This window comes from Siphateles boraxobius, unplaced genomic scaffold, assembly GCF_051911475.1.
Source record: "Siphateles boraxobius isolate OS27281-9 unplaced genomic scaffold, OSU_SipBor_1 5, whole genome shotgun sequence".
NCBI classification, from domain to species: domain Eukaryota; kingdom Metazoa; phylum Chordata; class Actinopteri; order Cypriniformes; family Leuciscidae; genus Siphateles; species Siphateles boraxobius.
The window spans coordinates 3,774,026-3,800,158 of record NW_027509141.1 but is presented as its reverse complement, the minus strand read 5'-3'; the positions used below and the strand labels follow the sequence as shown (position 1 = coordinate 3,800,158).

The following is a 26,133-nucleotide window of genomic DNA, read 5'->3' as shown; positions in this document are numbered from 1 at the left end:
GAGAGAAAGCGATTCGTTTCTTGATTGGTCCACTGTCCCCGCCGCCTTGACTGACTCCGTCCTTTCTGTTCATCAAGTTTGGTTGAGTTGTTTGAGAGTTCATGACAGACTTCAAGAAGCGTGAAAAACTCGCGCCTTCGCAGATTATGAGCGGTGAGATCATTTTATACTATCTGAGTGTGTTCATCAGCTTAAATCATAATGAAGGACAATTGCACTTGATGGATTTTAAAGCGATATTTATGTTGTCAAACACTGACATCGATTCGCCCAAAACACTAAATCATGTTGTTAGTAAGTGATCGTAAACAGCAACGGACACCTCATAATAACGTTAGCTAATAGGAGCCATCTGAATGAGTTCGTCGTGAATTTGGTTGATTCTATTTTTTTCTAGAGTGAGTGACCGTAATCTTGAGCTTGTTTGCTAAGTTTGGAAGTTGAGTTGATCATTACAGCGACCTACATTGAGTTATATAACACGAGCGATGATAAACAACGCTTATAAGATCACGAAAGCTAGCGAATGGACGTTAGCGATTATGATGACGATTTGGCGAATGAGTATTATAGTTGTTTTAGTAAAGGAATATGGCCTCTGGACGCGTGTCAGGACTCTTCGGCTAACTCATCTGATGATCCGTGAACACACTAACGTTAGATAAAGACACATGCAGCTTTGATGAGTTTGCACTGAGTTTGTTTATGTTGACTGTGTGTCAGATCAACAGCAGAATCAAATGGCCGCGCTGGTGGAGAACGACACGAGCTTCACCCAGAAGAGAAACTCCAGCACGCCTCAAGTAAGTGCTCAAGTTTGCTCTCGTGTATTTCACATCATTATAACTGTTCACTTTGGAGTTAGCTGTGTTTGCTTGCTTTTAATACATTTGCTTGTCCTCTATATTATGCAGTTGTGAGTTTAAATGAAGGCAGGTCTGATTGTGAAGTAATGAATATCTGCTACTTCCTGCTGTGAAGGTTCACGGTGGATTGTGGGAGGGACATGGGTGGATCAGGAAGGAGAATCTACTTTTAAAACTGTCACTGAAAGTAAAACAAAAGCAATGCTTCTGCTCTGTGATTGGAGGTGAGATCAGGGCTGTGTTTCTCAAGAGCACCGTGAGCAAAGTTGATCTTTCAGACTGCAGGCAAATGTGGCACAAATCTGAATTTCTTTGCTCACATGTGACTTAGATCTGTTTCTCCCATGACCTTGTGAACAGCACAAACCACATGGAAGCTGATCTTTTCAATTCTGATGTGTGCCACTTCCATATGTTGTCCTAAATCATTTACCGGTCTGATTTCCAACCTCAGTCTGAACAGACATATGAGAATTCATGCGAACTTTACATCACTCTATTGACAATTATTACAATCCTTATCTCATGGGAGTCACTTCAAAGATTTTACATACCTGACGTTATCAAGACCGTTGAGAAAGGTATTCAGTGAAGGATAGTGATGTGTGTCAGAGCTCATTAGTATTACGGTGACAGCTCTATACGTACAAGAAAAACATGAGTGCTCGTATCATTAATGTTTTAAAAACCCTTCTCTCTTTTTTTCGCATCCTCGTCTTTGTTTTTTTTCTATATTGCCTGCGCATTTATCCGCTGGCTTCCACGACAGATCACGCTATAAATGAACGCGTAATCACAATGTCCTCCGTGTTTCATTCTGTATGACAGCGTGCTGCGAGACTTTTTTTTATCATTCTTTTGCACATGCGGGTCAGTTCAGGGCCATGATCTGTTTGCACAGGAATCTGATATTGGCAACATTTAAAACTACAATGTGAACAGCTATGGAAAAAAAATCTGAGCAATAAATAAGAATTGAGCACTAAGCCTCGTAGTGTGAATTTATTTTTGCTTTTCCACTGCATGGTACCGGTTCGGTACGGCACGCTTTGGTGCTTTTCCACTGCATGGTACGGTACGGCTCGCTTCGGCTCGCTTTAAATGGTACCACCTCTGTTGAGGTTCCAAGCGTACCGTACCAATACTAAAATGTGACGTGGAAGCACTGTAGATCACTGATTGGTCAGAATCGTCACTACCAGCGTCATTGTATTTGCTAGACATCAAACCCGCTAGATTTAAATAGCCAGTAACAGCCACCGCTGTAGCACCTACTAAAAACTACTTGCTTTAAGAAATAAAACTTCCAAAAAAGAAATGGCTGATTCGTGGTCAGTTGACGAGAAGCGCAGACGTTCCTCTTGTTGGTTGCCGAGGAGCGGATAAACTATAACGATCAGTCATAATCCCACCCACTTTGAAGCGGTACTAACTGCAGTGAAAAAGCAACCGAGCTAAAGCGAACCGAGCCGTGCAGCGCCGAGTCGTGCGACGCAGTGGAAAAGCGAAGCGAACCGAACCGTACCGAGTCGTACCGAGCCGTACCATGGAGTGGAAAAGCGCCATTAGCCTTAGAGACCCAATGGTTCTACGATCTGGGCTTAAGATGCTTTTGAGAAGCGCAGTCCAGAGCGGTTTTCATCAGTTACACTCACACACAATTTATAAAAGCATGTGAATGCAGATGTCTCTAGCCACTTACCCAAGCTCGATTTTGTGTGGCGTTGCACTTAAAAAATGCATCACACCTAGTGATGCACCGATGTGAAAATTGTGGCCGATACCGATAACCGATATTACTATTGCTGTTATTGGCCGATACCGATATTTACCGATGTCGATATCTCTGTATAGAATTTTTTTTTTATGATAATCAAATAAAGAGCTATTTTCCAAAACACTTTTTTTTCAGAAATGACTGATATTGGGCACCTTTACCTGTGTGCAAAATATGTCATCAGATTTTCTGAAGAAAAAATTTATATTTATATAACAATACATTTTTTATAAAGGATACAAGTGTGTCCTGAATTCACACTATGAATAAGACAACCCTGAGTATTCTCAATAAACATCTAACTCACTTGAGACCAAGTCACTGTATTCTGTGAACATTGTACAACAGTTCAAAACTTTAAAGTACAGTACTGTCCTACTAAGGCAAAATACCTTAACTTCTATTTTATAGCACAATGTTATGACACTTAAAATGTAAGTAATATTAACCCTATTAGACTCACTATGATAAAAATGGCTTCACATGTATAAACATGAAGTTGAAGTAGTGAGAATATTCGGAATGTCCTGTATGAACAAAATGACGGAGTATGTTTTATGATTTTATATGGCAAGTGTGTGCATGTGAGAGAGAGAGCGCGGGCGCGATCCAACAGTGGGTTCGATCGCGCCCGCGCTCTCTCTCTCTCTCTCTCTCTCTCTCACACACACACGCGCGCCACACACACTCGCCATATTCCAGCATTGCAATCTTGACGTCACAGGCTGTCACAGAGCTTCAGAGCTAAGGCTACAGATTAGGTGTCCCTAAAAAACTGTATCTAGTAGTTCCGCATTGTAATGGATTGGCTTTATGGTCGGTTGTTTGACATGGATTTTAACCAGGGTTCAACAAAAGGTATGCTCTAAATTACTACATTCCTGCTGCTGGTGTATAATGGGTTTGTCGTTGCGGCTCCAACCGACCAACTCGCCTAGTTTTCAGTCAGTGGACTGTCATTGACAGGCGAGAGCTAGCATTTTATTTCAGTTGTAGCCTACATGTAGCCTTGTATTACTGGCTGTGAAATAAGATATCCTACAAGCCTGCTCTAATGCAGCGCTTGTTACTAGATAAGTTGTTGATTATGGCTCGAAACCTGTTTGTGTCTAGTCAGTGAAGTAGCATCGCTAGCTAAAGGCTACCGCTAGCAATTACTGGATTTTAAAGATTATCTTTTTTATGCACCCGTGTCGTGTGTCATTCTTACCTTGATCAATTTCATTTTCACCATCATTTCCCCCCGAGAGTATGCCATTATTCAATAATCTAACAAAAGCAATCACTGTGAAACATGTAAGGTGTGTGTCTGGTGATTTAATTGCTACATCATAACCCCGTAACTCCAGCGCGGCAATACTTTGATGGTCGGTCAGAACAAGGCAGAGTGCCATAACTTGCGCCTCCATCACCTGCTTCAGCACATTATGTGTGTAATGTATGCGCTTGTGCAAAAACAAACATCCCCGCCCCCAAATAAGCCTACACACACGTCAAATACACAGGAATGATTATCGGCCTGTTCACATCGGCCCTATTTTGACATCGGAACGATACCGATGTGTAAAAAAATGACCATCGATATATCGTGCATCACTAATCACACCATAATTCATGCAGTGCAAGTTCCCAGAGTTGACGCGCAGTGCTATGTGGAGGGACTTGTCGTCTTTTAATGGTCAGTTTTCTCTTTCAGGTCAGCAACTGTCATGGCAGAGCAACAGCTTGAAGACAGTGTTGCTAAGGAGGAGTTAGTCTGAATAAGGCTGGGTGATATGGGCTAAAAAAGATCACGATCAATTTTCATATCAGTTGATATTGAAAATTATCACAAATTAAATGTTAAATCTATATTTCTTAAATCTATAAGTTTAAAGGCAGAGTGAAAGTTGTAGAAACCAGACAGTTAATTGTGGTTTTATCCAACACTTGCCAAACAGGTGGATATTGCATGTTTTGTTTCTTAGAAATGCACATTTGACAGCAGCTTGTGCTGAGTGACGGTAGCAGTTGCTTGAGTTGGGATGCAGAATTAAATTTGTTCATTATTCAAATTGGTAACGTGTAAAAATGGTATCAACACCTAATTTTTATAGGGTAAAATATAAATTTTCTGACTGAGTTAGGATTAAAATTAACCATTGGTCTTCCATAGAATAAAATGTTGTAAATTAATATTACAATCAATTAACCTGTGATTTGCCCTGTGAACACTCAGTGCACATGTACATTTCCAGGGTTTGGAAATGTCTTTCTTATTCCAGTATATAAAGCTTGAAACGCGGAGAACTTTACATGTGACATGAACAAGATTTCATTAACTAGACTAAACACTTAAACTACTCTAATATACAGATAAAGAGACCTGAAGCAGAATACAGGAAAGCAAGAAGTTATAGCATTGTTTGAAATTCAGTAGATCAACAGCCTTGAGCAAACCATCAGTTTAGTTCTAACACATCCTTCTTAAAAAGGGGAACAAGGATACTTAATGTATCAATTAATGAGACTAAGTTTGATACTTGCATGTTTTTGTCCATTTGAATTAAACTGTCCTGATGCAATTTGTTGGCTCCAGTTGATCTTTGCTGATGTTGTCGTGATGAGAGAGAACTAGTGGGAGTCAGAATATCTTTGGTGAATGGAAAGACAAGGCCGCAGCCTGGCACAAGCTTTGGGGTCCTTAGAAAACTTCTAGTTCAGCATCATCTTCACATTAGGATTACAGAAAGGGACTAAGAAGCGTGATCTTGTGATCAGTGATTTTTAAAGCGTTAAGATGTCACACCCTCTGGATGGTTGTGAGCCAATAAGAAGTTGTTCCCTTTGGAGGGAATTTCTTTACAACCTTTTGTTCAAGCAGGCCTTCGAACATGTAATTCGATTGGGTGTTTAACAAAAAATCTTCAAGATTCTTATAATACTACTGCGTCACAAAGTTAGCATAATGTAAATTAACAAATAGAGGACAAATATTGGCGTATGATTTTGGTTAACCATAGTATGCGCAAGTCTTAAACATTAATCCAAAAGAGTATAAAAGAGAGAAAGAATACATAGACCAAACCACAAAAGGAAAATCATGAGATGGGAAAATTAAATGCATGTTTATACATTTCTCAAGTGGTTATATATAGAATGTATAGGATTAAAAGGGTTTATATAGCAAGAATTAAGTGAGTGTCACAACTCTCTGCAAATTCCTTTTGGGGTTGTAAAAAGTCTTATCCGTCTTACTGTCCCCTGTAACAGGACACCGGGTTCTGCCAGTGTGTTAGCTTCATTTGGGATGTTAGTTTTGGGGGGGAAGTTTCATAGACCTTTGTTGGGAGAGTGAGTTTGCTGGATTATTCATTAAATATAATGAATAATTTGTGTGTGTCTGATTGGTCCAGATGCTACATTATGAAAAACAGTAGCCTAAATACATTTAGTATAATACTGCTATAGCCTAACAAAAACACTAATTATATTTCATTGCTCCTTTCAAAATTCAAAGTTTAATTTTTTTAAAACAATCACATAGCATTTATGCCTCCTCTGAGCTGCATAAAACAGTGTAAATGTATATAAACACTACAGATGCAGCTTTTGTAGTGCAAAAAAATGGATTTGTTGATACTGATTTCATTTGATTGGCAACACACTTAGGGCTGTGCGATTAATCGAAATTGTAATAAAATCGCAACGGGAGGATGCTTAATTTCTAAACCTCAGAAAGCATAATTTTTTCACCAGCCCTGTTAATGGCCGTTAACATGTCGTGTGTTTTGCGCACTCAAGTTCTGTATTTTATATATACGTAGACATGACAAGCATGCCTCAAAGAGAGCGACGCTTGTGCGGTGCAGCACACTCGTTTTTTCCAGGCACGTCTACACTTATCAAGCGCCACTTATTTTGATTCCATTAAGAGAAACAACGCATAGAGATGCAATAAGCTTGGAGCTTGGAATAACTGGTAAGCATGACACTGTTTTTACGTTAATGTTTACTAATTGTTGTAAGTGTTTACAATCTGAATGCAGTGCGCCTTAATCTAGCGCAAGAACAAAACACAGTGGTTTTACCTGTACGACATGGAAGAAACGGGTAAAAAGAATTCAGGGCAGAATATGTACCAAAAAAATCAAGATCTGTGCTTTGGGAATGTTTTAGATACAGGAGAGATGATGAGAGCCAGGTAATTTGCAAGACCTGTCAAACCATAACTGCGGCAAAAAGTCTTAAGGGCCATTCACACTTTTTTTTAAGTTGAACTTTTACTATGAGCGCTGTGTAGAATGCTGTGTCGTGCGTGAAAGGCTGCAAAAGGCATAAAGAAATAACCGACTGAAAATTTATGCAAAGATATGGTGCCCGCAAATATTGGCAATAAAGCCGGCTTCCAAAAAAAGTATACACACAACTAGTCAAACCAAAAATTATTCAGAAAACCAGATATTATTTTTGATATTTTTTTACTAGTGGGTGCAGGACACCATAGTTCATTTATGTAAGTGAGGATGGCAAAATAAAGTAAACTGTGACCTATTATACCTAAAAATTCTTCATACAGTGACTACCAGTAAAATTTATACAAATTTGGGACCAAAAATTTCAGACACTTTGACCTGACCATGTTTTGCTTGAGTTTTTCTTTAATTGCTAATGTGAAATTTTTACACCACAAACAGAACAACATGAAGCATTGCTTGGTAATTGGTTGAGCTAAATTGGAATTATCTAATTGTGTAGTTAAATTTTACAGCTGACAGATATTCAACATAATTCATTTGTGAGACAGTCTAACAGAAGGTTTTTCTCATTTATTACCATTTTCTAAACTAAAGCGAATAAACTGTGATAATGTGAGAAATGTTGAAGGTGTCTTAAGGAATTTGGTTTTGACTGTATGTGTGTAAGGAAATATTGTTTTAAAATTGTGATTAAAAATTGAAATCTCAATATTGATCAAAAAATCGTGATAGTATTTTTTTTTGTCCATATCGCCTATACCTATATTGTCTTATTCAAACAAAATGTATGGATTTGTGTATGTTCAGAACTCAATGAGCTTTTGCTGCACAAAAACTCCAGTGTTTTAAGTGGATTCTGACTTCATGCACTCAACAGACAAGTTTTACAAAAATATGTATTTAAATATTCTTTGTTGGACTTCAATTTTACCTTGAATTCTTCTTGTTTGAATGTCATGATAATAACGATTATTTTACATTTACAGGTAAAAGAAACAACAGTAACATGTTTTCATAAGACTTAATGTGTGTGCAGAACATTCATCTTCTGAACATACAACCTTAACACTTGTTTTTTGCTTTTTGTTTCTCTTTGTCAAAAATTATAGATGCAAACGATATATACCTTCATACCACCCAGCTCTACATACATGGTTACAACATTTTATTTGTAATTATTGAAGTTCTGTCATTTAAAAAAAAATGCTTGATTTTATGATCATATGAATGTATAAATAAACTGAACTAGGTGACTTTAATTTTTCATTATTTTTATTTTAAAAACGTGTAAAAACAATGATCTCCTAAATGGCTCAAAAGCATGTTTACCTCCGCAGGACTCGCAGCAGCCTTCACCTTTAGCGCTGTTAGCAGCCACCTGCAGTCGGATTGATGAAAACGACACTGTGGAACAACAGACACGGCAAAGCCAGGCACAGGACTCACAGATCGAGCTCCAACACCCTCATCTGACACATGCGTCCAACGGCTGGCACATCATACCCGCAAGCTCTCAGGCTGCCACCAGCTCCTCTAGCGCAACCTCTCCCTCGGAGGACAAAAACAGACAGACTGGAGCTATGGTGCAACCCCAGTATGTGATGGCTTCCTCACAAAACCTACAAAGTCAACAGGTGCTCACTGCCCTCTCTGGTGTGATGCCAAATATCCAGTATCAGGTGATCCCACAGTTTCAGACTGTAGATGGACAGCAGCTCCAGTTTGCTCAGACAGCTCAGGATGCGTCAAACGCAGCATCTGGGCAATTTCAGCTCGTGTCCTCGCCTAATGGTAACCAGCAGCTCATCGCTGCCCCCGCTAATCGAGGTAATGGTGCTGGAAACATCTTAACCGTCCCAGGCCTTTTCCAGCAAGCAATACCTCTGCAGAACATCAGTCTGGGTGGCACTATGCTTCCCAATCAGACACAGTTCCTCACCAACATGTCTGTTCCTCTGAATGCTAACATCACTCTTCTCCCAGTTAGCTCTGGTACGCCCGTCGGACCTGGAAGTGATCCGAACGCTGGAGGAAATTTAGGAACATCTCAACAGCTTCTCCAGTGCACGTCGTCTACAACTCCAGTGGAGTATTGCACTACTTCTACCAGTACACGAACGGCCACATCAGGCATCGTAACACTAACCCAGAGTGGCAAAGGAGACACGGGAAAGCCCTTCCAGAACATGTCCACCGCATCTGATAATCGAGACGGGCAGAAACAGTGTCAAGCACAGATTCTCATTCAGCCACAGCAGGTCCTGCAGACCGTTCAGCCCGGCTCGGTCTCCGCCGGAGGTCAGATGTTCGCAACACAGACTTTGTCTCAGGATGGAGTGCAAAATGTTCAGATCCAGACCATCGCGAACGGAAGCCCCATCCTGATCCGTACCGTGGGTCCGAATGGCCAGGTCAGCTGGCAGACCCTTCAGTTGCAGAGCCCCGCTAACACCCAGATCACACTGGCTCAGACGGGGGCACCAGGAACCATGCAGCTCTCTGGCCTTCAGACCATCAACTTGAACACGCTTGGCAGCGCAGGACTGATGCATCAGCTGCAAGGGGTTCCCATCACCATCTCCAATACAACAGGTTAGTCTGCTTTGCTTTTATTCTATTCTTTTTAGGGCTGCACGATTAATCGCAATGAAACCGCACCCGATTTGCCAAAGGCTGCGATTTATTTTATGCGCACCTTGTCAGTGAAGAACAGCTGATCGGTAGTAAATGCTGCTTAATCTGAACACCAGAGGGCGTCACACACACACACCAAATCATCTGAACACCAGAGGGCGTCACACACACACGCCAAATCATCTGAAAACCACTCACAAACCAAATCATCTGAACACCAGAGGGCGTCTCACACACACACGCCAAATCATCTGAACACCAGAGGGCGTCACACACACACACGCCAAATCATCTCAACACCAGAGGGCGTCTCACACACACATGCCAAATCATCTGAACACCAGAGGGCGTCTCACACACACACGCCAAATCATCTGAACACCAGAGGGCGTCTCACACACACACGCCAAATCATCTGAACACCAGAGGGCGTCACACACACACGCCAAATCATCTGAACACCAAAGGGCGTCTCACACACACGCCAAATCATTTGTCAAACAACATTTGTGCTCTTCTAATTCTATGATACGCTCCACTCATGTACCGCTCATGCTCATCAGAAAAGCAAAGTCTGCTCAAGTAATGTGCCAGCATTGAATTCCTGTGTTACTGTTTGCAATAGCCCTACTGTGCTGTAACATGGTGTGGTATAGCCGTACCTGTAAAACGCTGGTAAAATGATTTGTTTTAAATTTGCTTTATTTTGCCAACGAGAATTTCAAAATGAAACCTTAACAGTCTCAATCCAACAGACAGCGATGATTTTTTGACTGAAATACGCGTTTTGATCGATTAATTTTAACTATTCAATGAACAATCACTTGCTTTTCCTGAACGAATCAGCCGTTTGAACAAATTGGTTGAATGAATGACTCCCCTCAACTCACTTATTAAGACCGTGACTTGCTGCCACCTAGTTTTAGTTTCATATTTAAAGTAGCTACCCTTTAATTAAAATGTTGTAATTATAAATAATTTCATATTTAAATATTGAATAAAAAAATAATCTCATAGCTTTATTTATGCAATTGTAAATTTTTTGTTTAAATATATTAATGCCAGTTCTGATGCCGCTTCTGTGTCTCCTCTGGACTGCAAAGATGGATTTTGATTTAATTATTTATTTTGACTGGTAAGAGTGGTATTTTGTTAATATTCTAATAGGATTTAATTGGAATGTTAGAAATTGACATAAAAGGTGATGCATACCTCTAAATAAGTTTAGAAAAAATTTCCATATATAGGTGAAAATGCCCTATGAAATCAATTTAAGGTGGCAAATATTGCCCCTTAATAAAAATGTTGATTTCTGTCACTGCTGTGAACTGACCACTGCATAGAATATATGTGTCAGCTGTCAACAACAGGCCTAAACCAGCCATGGTACCAGTACAAGAACACAATCAGTAAAATATCATCTAATTATTATCAACAAAACTTTGAAAATATCGAGATATATTTTTGTCAATATTGCGCTCTACTAATGTACGGTTTAATTTTGATTTCTTCAGGTCTTAAAAAGCCTTAAATTTCACTTTAAAAAGTGTGCAGCAACCGTGTTATTACGTTACAGAACAAAAAAAACATGAATGAACATATGAAAATACTTTGAAGTTCAACTTACTGAAATCCGTATCATGTCTCTCGTGTAATCGCTCAATCAGTGTTTCAACCGCAGAAAGACGTCAATAAACAGCGTGTAAACAATGTCACGTAAAAAGCCATTTGTTGACCATTAACTTGACAGCAAATTTACACTCACCACCAAGTAGACAGGAGTGAGAATTACAGTTATAAGTTACAATCATGTGTAATCTATCAAAATGATGGAAGGGTTTCATATATTTCCGTCACTGCTAAAGATTTCCTATTAACGTGACCTCTGATCCCTAGTTATAACAAACTACACGTCTCTTTGCACTTAAAGGACAAGTTCGGTATTTCGGTATACCCAAACCCTTCTTGTTGCTTATTGGCTGGAACAGTTTGTTATGTTTCGTGGTGCGGGTTAGCCCAGTTTGTCTTTGTTGCTGTTTGTGGAGCCTGGGGTGTGGGTGTGTGTGTGTGGAGCCTGGGGTGTGTGTGTGGAGCCTGGGGTGTGTGTGTGGAACCCGGGGGGTGTGTGTGGAACCCGGTGGGTTTGTGTGGCGCCTGGGGTGTGTGTGTGTGGCGCCTGGGGTGTGTGTGTGTGGCGCCTGGTCTATCAAAAATCATTGCTGGTCTAGAAGTAAGAACCGCTTACGTCAGCGGCTGGGGGCGGGGTTACCGTGACCAACAAGACAAACAGAAACTTGTGACCGCCATTTTTTAAATAGCAGCCAATCGTGCTAATAGCGATTTTAGCGAATAAAAGCGAATAAAATCGATTTTATTCTCCATTAATGCAAGTTACGGCGAGCTGCACGAACGTGCTGGATTCGCCGTGTTTGGATACCGATGTAGGTTTGCAAAGCCATGAGCATAAATAGTAACGCAACGACCGCCATTGTTGATGGAAGGCTTGTTCGAGATGCATCGGAGCGGCATGGACTGATCGGAGCTGCGGGAGTGTTTGGAGAGCATACGACTCCTTCTGCTTTTGGATCGCTCTCGCAGTTCGAGATTCACAGTGCCGAACCATCTCGAAGAAGCCTGGGGTCTGTGTGTGTGTGTGGAGCCTGGGGTGTGTGTGGAGCCTGGTGTGTGTGTGTGTGTGTGTGTGTGTGTGTGTGTGTGTGTGTGTGTGTGTGTGTGTGTGTGTGTGTGTGTGTGTGTGTGTGTGTGTGTGTGTGTGTGTGTGTGTGGAGCATGGGGTGTGTGTGTGTGTGGAGCCTGGGGTGTCTGCAGAGACCGCGTTTTTTTAAAGTGTGTTCAGGCGTCAGGCAGCTAGCGGATAGTGAGGAGATGTTTGCTGTATGTGACAAAAAATGTTTTGTCCTAAAAAACATGTGACATCGCTTAGAGCACCTTTAATTATATGTAATTTTCCTGGCTGCTTGTTGCTGTATTTGAATTTGTGTAGAAGTGTAATGTTTAGCGTTTGTTCCGCAGGTGAAGTGAGTGGTGCAGCTGGAGACGGTCTGGAGGACAACACTTTGATGGATGAGAATGTGGAGAGCAGCCCGACCACCACCAGCAGACGCACGCGCAGGGAAGCCTGTACCTGCCCGTACTGCAAAGACGGAGAGGGACGGTATGACTCAAGCTAACAATACTTTTATAATGACAAAGCTTCAACATCCACTCCAATTAAGGAGACGTACAGTGGACAGGTGCGCTTTGAGAGTCTTAGGCCGCGTGTCCATCAAAGCGATTTTTCACGCAGATGGCTTATTTTTCCAATTATTTTCAATGTGAGCGCCACGTTTTTTAAACGCCATGAGCATAACGAGGCGCTGTGCGCCCGGCGTTTTTTACTGGTTGGCGAGAGTAGAAGAATGTTCAACTTGGGGGTAAAACGCAGCGCTCATCATTGTCAGTCACTTTTTACCCAACCGTCCAATCACAGTGGAGGAAGGGGCGGGACAAATATCACACTGACCAACTGCCACATTCTGCTTGTTCAACGTCAACAGATGACAAGCATAATAATGGAACAAAATAATTTAAAACAAGAGCCAGAGAAAATACGTTACATTGTATTGACATTTTAATATAGAATCAACACAGAAACAAAATATGTGTGAAATGAGATACTAGTAACACTTTCGCGGATATTCCGTATCATAACAAGCAAAGTGTCTCAACTGAAAAAAAAAAACACTACTTTTAACATGAGCGTTGTATCATGCGCGAGACGAAAAAGACATGAGACTCAAGTGAAAGGGACAAAACTGTCCATCTAGCGTGTTTTCATAGAAAACCATGGGAAAAGTAGCGCAGTTGAATGGAAAAATGCGTTCTGTGTACGGCCCTTATGAGTCCCTTTTTCCCAGTAAATGTTTGCTTTAGATGACTACAACCAAGAGTATACCCTCACCAGCCACTTTATTAGATATACTTGTTCAATAACTGCTCATTAACACAAATATCTAATCAGCATGGCAGCAACTCAATACATAAAGGGCCTGTTTACGTTTTTACTGATCAGTTAGCTATCTGATTTATCAGAATTATTTAATTTACTCCTGGTCACATAAATGTGTTTTCGCGAAACGGATAAAAATCCGATCTTCAATTCCCTGTATGCAGATTTAATGGAGTTCAAGTCACCGAAATTAACAAATATGAGCTGTATTTTATTGATCATCAGCTAATTTAAATATCAAAGATCGCAATAGAAGAGAGCGACAACAGCACTGGTAAGATCATTTCGTTTCTTTACTTTTAATGAAGATGATTGTGTGTTAGGTAGTGCTGCACGATTAATCATATCGCAATCGCGATGTCAAGCCAATGCAATTATATGATGCAAAATGCTGAGATTTTATGTGAAATAAACAAATTAGGGCTGTTAACGCAATAAACGCAGGATCTATTATTTTTTTGTCATCCTTTGGCTAGTGTTACATGATCCCGCTCTTATTCGTGCAAATGTTTTTAAACCATTCATGTGCGACAAGTCAAAAGAGAGCGCGCTGCCTGTGAAATGTCCTGACTGACTAGGGCTGTCAAAATTGCTCAAAAATGACGTTCGAATATTCCCTCTAAAAAACACACATGTATTCGAACTATTCGAATATCTGGTTGCGCATTTTTTAAATGACGCGCATTACGTCAATAACAGGACAAATTAATACAAAGAGACATAACTACTTGAATAGGTAGTTTATTTAAATTTAAACATATTTAACATTGTATTACCTACACAAAAACAAGTAAAACAACTAATGGCAAAGACCATAGACCTCGCTAGCGCTTGCAATATCTAATCAGTCAGTACAGTACACTGTTTCTGTTTAACGTTAAATAAAATGAGGCACACAATTCCGAGAAATGTCACAACGAACTTTTACCCTGAGGTTCATAAAAAATAAGGTGCTATTACAAACGAAAAGGGCTACTTACATTATTGGTGCTTGTATTAAAAAAAAGGAAGAAAAAAAACCTTACATAGCTTGCATACAACTTTATCTCGTGGCTCCACAATTAGGGGTGGGGGAAAAAATCGATTCTTAGATGCATCGCGATGCGGACGTGGACGATACTGAATCGATTCACAAACGTCAAAAATCGATTTTCCCAAAAAAAAATTTTTTTTTTTTTTTTTTTTAGATATGTAGCCTATTTATAATGACGTAATATTGACAGAACGCAAAAGACGGAACTCTGCAGCGCGGAAGTGCAGTGCCCGGACCGTCTGTCTGTGGCGTGTGCACATAACAGAGACGCGATGGCTGAGCGCGAAATCCAAACACCCTCCTCGTGAAAAGCTGACGTGTGGAAATATTTTGGTTTCTATGAAGTTGAAGTGGGAAAGGAGCTGGACAAGAGCCACACCAGTTGTAAGCTTTGTAGAATAAAACTAAAATATTTCGGCAACACGACAAATATGAGAAGCCATATGACACGTTTCCACCCAGAGGAGGAAAACACTCGGCTGAACCAGAGCCGTTTCTCTCTATGGCTCTGGGCTGTATCGGTGTTCAGACGATTTCTGCTGCCTTGTCGAAAAATGCTACCCATGCGCGAATCGATCACAGATAATGTTGATTCATTCTCTATTGTTTCCATAATGGTGTAAATCTCACAATATTATGACATCGTTATTTCATTTTAATCAGGGTAAGTGTATGGGGAGCATATTTTGATATTTTAAATGAACTAGCAATTATCACATTTGATATAACAAGTAAAAATGGTATTATTATATGAAATAAAATTATAATAAAATTCGAAGTTAAGAGTACAGTATAATGTACTGTTTTTATTTTTTAAAACGGTGTGAAAAGTAAAATTATCATCAAATATTCATCTTTGACCTGTCAACGTTTCCTACAAGTCTCCACAGCAAGGACGCATAGATTTATGGGCGTGGTAAGCAGAAGAAAAATGAGTCTGCACATGCGCATAACCAGTAAGTAGCACATCTCGATGGGTAGCATGAATCGTCAGAACACCTGTTGTTGTTATATTATTAATTTACTGCAAGTATGCTGCTAGTTCAGGCACACATTTATTTTCCTGTTGGTTCTTTGCAATTTTAATGAAATATATTGTACGTTAATTCTTTATGGGGCATTACTTTGTACTTTTAAAGCAAAGTATTTATATTCACACACACAAAAAGATTCAGATAATCGCTTTAGAATCGAATCGCAGGCCTCTGAATCGTAATCGAATTGAATCGTGAGATGCCTAGAGATTCCCACCCCTATCCACAATGTTACCATCCACCAACCAAAATACGAAGTACTTCCAGATTTTTAGATTTTGGGGGGGTTAAAATCACTTTCTCTGCTGCGGTCGAGTTGGGCTCTGCACTTTCTGCCATCTTCCATGCAAGTCAACTTTCAGCAGTGACGCTGTGCCAGTGCGACTCAGCTGTGACCTGTTCCTAATCCTTAAGGCAGCGCGTGCTTCCGCTACTGCATTCCCCACCCCCCCACCCACATTCGAATATTCATTTTTTTCACCTTCGAATTTCTGTTTTTTAAAACTATTCGAATATATATTCGAATTTAGAATATTCGTTGACAGCCCTAACTGTGACTCACAGAAAGACGCGCACCAGTATCGTGCGCACAGACCGCGCGCCAGAATACAGTTCATTCTCGCGCTTGAACGAACAATAACACACAATTATGCCAAAATGTCATTGTCAATTATCTTCATAACATAAGAGCAGTCTTATGATGGACATGAGGAGTTGTGAGAGAATGAGGCGCATGTGAGATCACGTCTCTGTCAGCAGCGGCTGCTCTTAAAGGGCCAGCAGCCAATAAAACTTTCTGGCAGTAAAGTAAAGAACAAAGGTAACAGAGAAAATTACTCACTGCTTTTGACTAAAGAGCTTTTGTAGCTTTAATAAGGATTAGTCTATGTATCATTTATAATTTATTATCATTTTTATCCAGACATCAATGGCTTATTGATCATTATAGGTGTTATCAATCATTTAGTTGTTGCTAGTTTGTGTTGAGAAATACACGTTTCAGCATTATCGCTAATCTGTGCATTTTGCTTTAGAACCAAGCAAGTTGACTCATGAAACCATTTGTTTATTATATCGCTATCGCAATATTGACCTCAATAATCGCAATATGACATTTTCCCCAAATCGTGCCGCCCTAGTGTTAGGCATCTGCGACTGACTTTCACTGTGATTTGCGATAGTTTGCGCGTTAGCTTGATGAATAGATGCTCAGCTGCTCCTCTGCAGTGATACTCCGTAATATCTGGCTATAACATGACATATAGGGCCTGTCCCAATACCTCCCCTTACCCTAGATTTCTGCCCTAACCCTTGTTTTTGCGCGTTCTCGTGTAGGGGTAGGGTGTCCCAATACTCTAAAGAGCAAGGGGGAGTGCTATTCTCCCCTTAAAATCAACCCTCAAAACATAGTGCGGTCCGATGCAGGCTTAAAACGAAGTGGAAGATGAAATTACCCAGGATACCTTGCGGACTCAGCAAGCTAAATGTTTTTAAACAAGATGGCGGACACCGCTGGAAAGGAAGAATTGAAGTATATTTTCAAAAATAAGCATGTTAAAATTTCTAAATATGTTGGAATATGTTAGTTTGATGCACATCCAATGGACTGTTAAGTTTTGAACACTAATGTTAGAAAATATTTCACAAAGCTATCTATCCGACGATGTTCATGATATCTGCCGAGTGCTTCGAGAGAGTCTGCACATCAAATATACATCTGATCTGGTTCATCTAATTTTATTTTCGTTTTTGGATTCCAAGGATTATAAAAAGAAGATGTGAGGTAAAACTATTAAAAACTAGCCGCGTTCGTCTAACGTTAGTGCTTCATCTTTTTCTTCACAGCGCGCTGAGAAATGACAGTGCGCTGTGAAGAAAAAAGATGAAGCTCTCCCTAACGTTAAACCCAAACTGCACTGAGCACAATCAGTGATTGTTGTAAAATTGCTAATTTTAAATTGCGGGAGGTGTTTAATTGTAAAAAGTGCTATTATAAGCACAATGATCTGCGAACGTTGACCCTGTTCCCATGGCGGCGAGCGCTCGGAAACGGACTGTAACTAGAGAAGCGAACTATATTTTGGGTTTCATGTGCGCGTCTAAACGATTAAATACAGACAAAAATATGGCGAATGCGTCTTCTATGTTCCACATGTCTCTGTTGATTCATCAGACGTAGATAAACAAACACAGGCCACACAACAGCTGGAACCGGCATTTTCTGAATGAAAATAGTATTAGACACGTTGACGCTGCGCGTGACGTAGTGAGGTTTGCTGCGCGTGACGTAGTGAGGTTTACCGCGCTAATTTGCATATAGTGGTGTCCCATTTCATAGGGAAAGATCTTCAACTCCACTTCCCTTGTTGAGGGGACTTTAATTTCGAGGGCACTCAAAACCAAGTGAAAGTTTTAAGGGGGGAGAAATGGGACAGGGCCATAGCCTATAACACCCTCTCACACGTTTATTTTCTAGCATTGTTGGGAGGAGTATAATTTACATGTGGTTTCAACAACCAGATGCGTATACACTTGTCCAGTTTCATCTAGAACGCGTCTCAGACCTGATGTGGTTAAACCAAACTGGGCTCACCAAAACTAGACAAATAAAGCTCTGTATAAATAAATGAGACCTGACTGTGTATTATCCCTTATATGCAGCTTTAAACTACAGCTGAGTTTCTAAATATGTCCTTTTTTCTTCTCTTATTGCAGTAATGACCCCACTAAGAAGAAACAGCACATCTGCCATATTCCTGGGTGTGGCAAGGTTTATGGGAAAACATCTCATCTACGGGCACACTTACGCTGGCACACCGGAGAGAGACCCTTCGTTTGTTCCTGGTCCTTCTGTGGGAAACGCTTCACACGCTCTGATGAGCTACAGAGACACAAGAGGACACACACAGGTGAGTTTAGCATGATCCTGACACTGCTGTGTAATCTCGTGAAGTTTAAAGTTTGCTGTGCGTTTCAGTTCAAGCCCGTTTTTAATGTTTAACTGAGCATGGAAGGCTGGACTGTATGACAATATATATCGATATACAATATATATTGTGTCAATTAACTTTCCCCACCAACGTTTACTAAAAAAGTGCCCGCCACAATATTTTGATCTTACTCAGAAAACTTTCTTAGCTCCTAGAATATTTTCTTGTATTAATATGTAAATCTCTTTCTGGTTTACGCTGATTTTCGCTTGTTTTTGGGTTCAGAGATGTGCTATTTCAGAAGATCTGTAACAGCGCCCCCTGCTGTATGATTGCTGGAAAAACTTATCAATGACAGAAAAGCGTCACATAAATGGCAGAAAATCTCATCAATGGCAGATTGTGCTGTATTGTTTTTGTTACTGTATAGGGCTGCAGCTATCGATCCTTTTTGTAATCAATTAATCTAGCACTTGATCGATCGATTAATCAGATAAAAAATTTTGTGGTTGAAAAACAGCAATTGAACTAGAATATGTTTACTACTTAAAAACATCAAAGTTAAACATCATATCTAGTCAAACTGCATCCCGGCATCGCTACAAATACAGTACGGGATTAAAATCAGCGAACATCAATGTATAGGCTTAGGCTACGTTACCTTGTTTCAGCGACGCTTGGTGAAACAGCATGGAGTGGATGTTTTCGTTTCAGATGCTGAATCATTGAAGTCGTTCTGTTGTGGTATGCCAGGTCTACTTTGCAGTAGACACATTGCACCTTGTTGTCCTTTTTAAGTTTACTCTCCGCCATCACGCCAACTAAATTCAAAATGTATCACGCGCTATGGTGTGATCCCTGCACGTATAGTGCATGAATCATAGGAATTTAACGGGGCTTCGAGGCAGAGTTTTTGCCTCGAGGAGTTTTTGTAATCGAGTTAATCCAGTAACTCGATGAATCATTTCCGCCCTATTACTGTATGTAAATATAGCCTTGAAGCTTGTAGGACATCTGCATTTTTATGCATCAGTGCAATAAAGAAATAGGGGATATGTTTAGTATTAAAAATAGTTATTAAAAAAACTCATTAAGCCATGAAAGAAATTGTTTCTGTACTATAACTGTCATTATTTAAAATGTAAACTTGTTAAATGTGTTTTGCGGCTTATTGTTTGAGCTTGGCTCATGAAGTGATCCAGTTTATGGAGTTAATAAAGTTGGCAGGTGTGGATCGTGATATTTTGGTATTGTTTTGAATATAAAGCATTTGCATTTATCTTGGATTATTATGCGCTTGTTAGCTTGTTTTTTTTAGGAAGATCTGGCAACACGAATGAGCCGAGGCTTGTACCTCTTTCCTACACCGCACAGACCCTGATGTGCATTTAAATACGTCATTAACAACTAGTTCAGTTTGAGCTGTAGACATGGTATTTATGTAAATGAGTTTGTCACTACCTGAATTTTTCAGGAGTTAATTCGGGTGAACCAAAAATGATTCCGACACTTGAGCTGATCATGTTTTGCTGAAGTGTTTTTTCTTGAATTGCTAATGCACCTTTTTACACCACAGACTGAACAACATGAAGCATTGCTTGGTAACTGGTTGAGATAAACTGGTATTATCTAATTGTGTAGTTAAATTTAACAGCTGAAAGATATTCAACATAATTCATGTGTGAGACAGTCTAACAGAAGGATGGACAAAACCAGTCAAATATCAACTGAGTTCTTCTCATATTTTATTACCATTTTCTAAACTATGGTGCATAAACTGTGATAATGTGAGAAATGTTGAAGGTGTCTGAAAAAAGTTTGGTTTGACTGTATATTCCTGACCCCTTTAATGCTTTATTTCACAAATTAAGACTCAAGCCTTGCAAAAACCATGGTTTTGCACTGGTTCTTATTATGAACAAGTTGATTCAAAACTGTTGAACTTGCCCTTTGTCTGTTTACAGGTGAAAAGAAGTTCTCGTGCCCAGAGTGTCCCAAGCGGTTCATGCGCAGCGACCACTTGTCCAAGCACATCAAGACCCATATGAATAAGAAAGGATCTGCTGGGGCAGTGAGTGCCGCTGACACCACCGTCACGACTGCGAGCTCGGCGGACACCTGTGCCACAGGTGACATGACCACCGACCAGCAGACGCTAGTTACCATGGGCACGCTGTCATCCGAAGGCTTCACGCGGTTAGAGCCCAGCGGCATCAATGTCATGCAAGTCACAGATCTGCACTCCATCAATCTGAATAGCAATGGCTATTAATGCACTTTGGGTGGCGTGAGTGCAGTGAGCATTTTGAGAGATCTGACTGGGAAGAATGAATGCACTGCAGTTTGTAGGCATTAAAACGGCGGTTCAGGCGCAGAGCCTCTAGTGAGCGACAGCCATGAACAATGGTTTCACAGGGGATAGAAAGAGGTGTGATAGTGCACCTTAAAGGTGCTCGTTAACCTCGTCCACTTTGAGACTCCAGCCTTTTTTGCATCCCTTCCATGTATATTCTGAATCCCAAGTTTTTTCAGCTTTCTTTTCCCCTCTTCTACCGATTCCCTGAACTGAAATTGTGGTGTGTCACGGTAAGCATCACTCAGTGGTCCACTTGACGTCAGGATATATTGGGTTACAACGCAACAACACAAACAGAAAGATTAAAAAAAAACTGTGTGAAAGTGATATCATAGTCATCTTTTTAATCTTTAATACCTTACTTACAAGCCATCATGCTTCCGTGTATTAATCACCGTAAATAAGATGAAACAAAAAGATTTGATGCTTTTTGTACATAAGTTATATTTTTTCTAAGTATGGAAAACTGCATATTCTGAAATTACCTTTGTTTTGTGAATGTATGAATTATGCAGTCTTAAATGTCAGCATTTTTATATTATGTAGATGTTCCATAACGTTTTTTTTTTGTATTGCTTTAGTTCTTTTGTCTTGATATACAAAACACATTTAAGTTACAGTAAATACATGCAGTTGAGTTGCTTAATGCTAATTGTCCCAGTTTTCTTGGTCACTGTGGTCTTAAACAGTCATGCTTTGTTTATAGGGAAAATGTTAACCAGTTAAAATACGAATGCCTTAAACCCTTTATTTAGAGAGGGCTCTTTTATGAGTTAGAGTTCAAGCCAAAGCTCTTCACTTTCCATTACATGTTAACTCAGGTGAATGTTACTCTTTTGGTGTTAAGCATTCATAATTATTAAATTAAGATGAACTTCAGAAAGACTCCTAGCAGTTTTTTATGCTTTCTTATTAAACATTTTAAATTTCTTAATTTCTTAGTTCCAGCCCCTGATTCTGATTGGTCCATAGCTGTGTTTTATTCACGAAATAACCGCTTCACCCACTGGTTCTGTGTATCACTACACAACACCCTTAGCAACCACTCTTAGCAACGTAAACCTATGTTTGTTCTCATTGATATTGTTCATTGAAGCTTACTGTATTGTGTGAGAGAGAGATCGAGTGAGCGAGTTTATTACCAGCATTTATATATAGTATTTACTTTCAAGGCAGTCCTATGTTCATAATAAAAAAATCCATTTGAATGTCCGGTGCGATATATTGTCCTTTTAACAGTTGAGGGGTTTCCCGTGCCTGACAGCGCGTGTCAAAGCATTTGTCAGTTGTCACTTGTTCACAAGAAGTTTCAGTCCTTTCTATATAAAAGTATTTGCTACTGAGAGACTCACTGATAAAGACAGTAGCACCTCAGTGCAGTACATGAGATCCACGGGGTGGAGATAGGTAGGTTTAGGTATATGTAAGGTGGGAGGAGTTGGATCTGGATGGTGCCATGGTGCCGATGATACTTAACGAGTTTCGTAACGATACACCAATGCGCTTGTGAAATATAGCAGTGGCTGATATGGAAAATTGGATACTGTTTGACTCTGCACGGAATCTAAAGAGACCAGTTTTGTGATTTTTAGCAAAAATGTTCAGAAGTTAAGCAAAACCTCCTGACCACAGGGTGGCACTGTGCCGAAACTGTGCAGGTACGCTCATGGTTGTCATAACACACCAAGTTTAGCCTCATCCATTTTGGCGTGCTCTTCATCAAATTCCTTTACGCGTTATTCAAGAACGGTTTGACGGATCAACTTTAATTCCATAACTTTTTGTCTGCATGGTCTGAAGATGATCTGGTTCAGTTTTGGTGTAAATTGGAGCAATGGCCCAGGAGGAGTTCAAAAAGGTAGGTTTCTCGGAAAATTCAAAATCGCAGAAATTTTCATGACGTCAGAAGAAAAAAAAGATTTTTGTTTCTAGTCTTTACTGTTCAAAAGTTATTAGCATAAACTAAAGTGAAACTTTGGATACTTGGTGACTATGGGATTTAGTTAGAGACTCCAAATTTGCTATGATGACAGTTTAGACTGTCTTCTATTTGTATGCCACATTTCATAACATTCCTGCAAGCGTTTCTGTGGGTTGTCAGGCTTCCAAAGCGGAATAATAATAGTTAAAAGAACACTAACGATTACAATAGGAGCCCATAATTATTTGCATCTAAACACCTTAAGTTTATAGGTATAGTGTTCCTGTAGCTGAAACAGTAGAGCTAAAAGCAGAAGATCATTTGACCATCAGGGAATAGTTTGAAAGAAATAACGTGTTCCACATGTCCTCTAAACTGCAAAATAAACGCCATGAAAACTAAAAAGGGAATAGAGTGAGGAGGATGGTGGTAATAAACGTACCGGAACATAATCAAACCACACACACACACACACACACACACTTAATAATGCTTATTTATGTTCATGGATAATGTTTCAGACATGTTCTGAACAACTTGAGGTTGAATAAATGATGACAAATCTTTCATTTTTTCATTTTTTCAAGTGCATCATCCGGGTATTTAAAGTGCAAGTTTTTTTCTAAAAGCACTAATCACTATTTATACTACTAAATGGCCTAGAATAGTATGTGCATAGGAACCCACATTGACACACATTTTCCTAAAAATTGACACCTCCTGAAAGTCTTATGAATCATGTTTACATTTATTATCCATGTATTTACACACAGACAAGCACTGGATAAAAGAAAACCAAACAGGATGAAATGAAGATAATAAAAAAACATTGTGTAAACACCTGAAGAACCACTGAATATTAGATCACACGGTTCACACACACTTCTCATGAACGTCAGAACACTTGACAGTACACAGGCAGAAGTATAAACCTGCTGTTTGAACATCATAACTCTGTTGTTGTTGTGTATTGCAGAACATACAAATATATACATACAAGATCAGGGAAATGAAGCATGGTTTTATCTCTTACAATGAACAATCATAACAACAACAAAACTAATATTCTGGATTCCAGTACAGCATGTGCCTTTTTTTATTAACAAAAATATTACAAATACAAGAAAATACACCAAATGTAACAGAGTTGCACATAGGGGGATTAATGTAGATCTACATAAAGAAATAAAAACACTTGCAAGTTTTAACTGCGTTTTGCTTCATACAAAATCGAACTGAGTCAATATAAAGCTCAATTCTTTTCTTAATTTATGTAATTAAGTAGTTTCTTAAATACTTTTCACAAAGTGATGCCATCTCCTGTTGAATTCTCTGGTGACACCAGCGCTGAGGAACTTCTCTCCGGTTTTAATTCAGCCTGTTCTGATGTTTTAAATGCTGTGGCGCCTCTAAGGTCCCTGCGACCTAAATCTTATTCTGAACCCTGGATTGATGACTCTATTCGTTGCCTTAGACGATGTTGTAGAAGAGCGGAACGAAAGTGGAAAAAGGATAGGCTTCAGGTTTCATTTGAGATTTTAAAAGACTCTCTTCGCAAATACCAGAAGGGGAAAAAAAAGCCAAATGTCGACATTTGTCTAACATTATCAGCAAAAACCACTCTAGACCTAAGACTCTTTTTAATATTATTAACGCTACTTTAAATCCATCGACCGGTCTCTCTCCTGGGGTCTTGTCCCCATCTTGTAATGAGTTTTTTGTATTTTTTGAAAACAAGATAAGGGATCTCAGACAGAGTATAACTCCCTCGTCGTTTACAACTACTTTTAATTTTACTAACCATTTTTCAAATGTGTATCTTAGTGAGTTAAATTCAATTACTGAGTCAAAATTGCTAGAAACAGTTAAGCAGCTCAAGCCTTCTGGCTCCTCATTGGACAGTCTTCCCCCTTTTTTATTTAAACAAATCGTTACGGATATGGCTCCATATCTCCTGATTATCATAAATAGCAGTCTAGAATCTGGCATTATGCCGGACTGTTTAAAGCATGCAGTGGTTTAGCCACCGCTTAAAAAATGAACTTAGACTCATCTGTTTTGATAAATTTTAGGCCTATCTCTAACCTGCCTTTTATTACAAAATTTGTGGAAAAAATTGTGTTTTCACAGCTACAGAATTTTTTGGTTGAGAACTCGTTGTACGAAACATTTCAGTCTGGTTTTCGAAAATGTCATTCAACCGAGACAGCGCTGGTTAAAGTTCTTAATGATATTTTAATTTCATGTGATTCTGGTGATTTTGCAGCTCTTGTGCTCCTTGATCTAACAGTTGCCTTCGACACTATTGATCATACTATTCTTGTTGATCGTCTAGAGCACTATGTTGATGTAAGAGGTACAGCTCTAAAATGGTTAAGATCATATTTAACAAATAGGAGTTTTTCAGTCAAGATGGGCGAACATTATTCGAGTACAGCACATTTGTTTTGTGGAGTTCCTCAGGGCTCTATTTTGGCTCCATTGTTGTTTTCCTTGTATATGCTCCCTCTTGGGTCCATCTTTGAGAAACATGGTCTATCATTTCATTGCTATGCCGAAGACACACAGGTCTATTTGCCTGTCAAACGTAATTCTACAGGGTTTGAGTCTCTTATAGCATGCCTAGAGGAGGTTAAGGCATGGCTTTCTTTGAAACCGAAATTGAACCGAATTGAACTCTGAACCGAAATTATTATTTTTAGCCCATCTGAGTTATCAAAATCTATAAATTTTGGATTTGGGTGAGATGTCCGTGTACCTGAGACCCTGGGTAAAAAAATCTGGGCTTTATTCTGGATGATAATCTAAAGTTTGACCGCCAAATAAAATCTGTCATTAAAACCTGCTTTTACCAACTGCGTCTGCTTGCAAAAGCTAAGCCGTTTCTCTGTTTAAATGATCTTGAGAAATTAATTCAAGTTTTTATTTCCTCTAGGATGGACTATTGCAATTCTCTGTATTTAGGCACTAGTCAGCAATCATTATCCCGCTTGCAATATGTCCAAAATGCTACGGCACGGGTTTTGTGTGGTGTAAAAAAGAGGGAGCATATTACCCCTATTCTACGCTCACTACATTGGTTACCCGTGCGTTTCAGAGTAGAATTTAAAGCTCTATTATTAGTTTATAAATCTTTAAATGGCTTACCACCAATTTATTTAACTGATCTATTGACTGAATATAAACCTGCAAGATCACTCCGCTCATCAAATCAGGCTCTATTGTGTACTCCAAAACCGAGGCTCAATGTAGGGGAGATCGAGCGTTTTCCATCGCTGCCCCAAGGCTTTGGAATACTTTAGCTATTAGCTTAAGACAAGCTCCATCTCTTCTCA

The 26,133-nt window shown here is 39.6% G+C and overlaps 1 protein-coding gene across 3 annotated transcripts; it reads left to right on the top strand.

The window, feature by feature from the left end:
* Nucleotides 1-48: 48 nt before the first annotated feature.
* sp1 (sp1 transcription factor) lies at nucleotides 49-21,760 on the top strand. 3 transcript variants are annotated; one of them, XM_077204528.1, is made up of 7 exons: nucleotides 49-153; nucleotides 724-803; nucleotides 7,991-8,035; nucleotides 8,219-9,473; nucleotides 12,549-12,690; nucleotides 18,307-18,500; nucleotides 20,486-21,760. In XM_077204528.1, exons 1-7 carry the CDS (start codon nucleotides 102-104, stop codon nucleotides 20,791-20,793), a joined length of 2,076 nt encoding a protein of 691 aa, XP_077060643.1. In that variant the 5' UTR covers nucleotides 49-101; the 3' UTR covers nucleotides 20,794-21,760. The 3 variants fall into 3 exon arrangements, with proteins under 3 accessions (XP_077060643.1, XP_077060645.1, XP_077060644.1); XM_077204530.1 differs by having other exon boundaries at nucleotides 7,991-8,052; XM_077204529.1 differs by lacking the exon at nucleotides 7,991-8,035.
* Nucleotides 21,761-26,133: the final 4,373 nt, after the last annotated feature.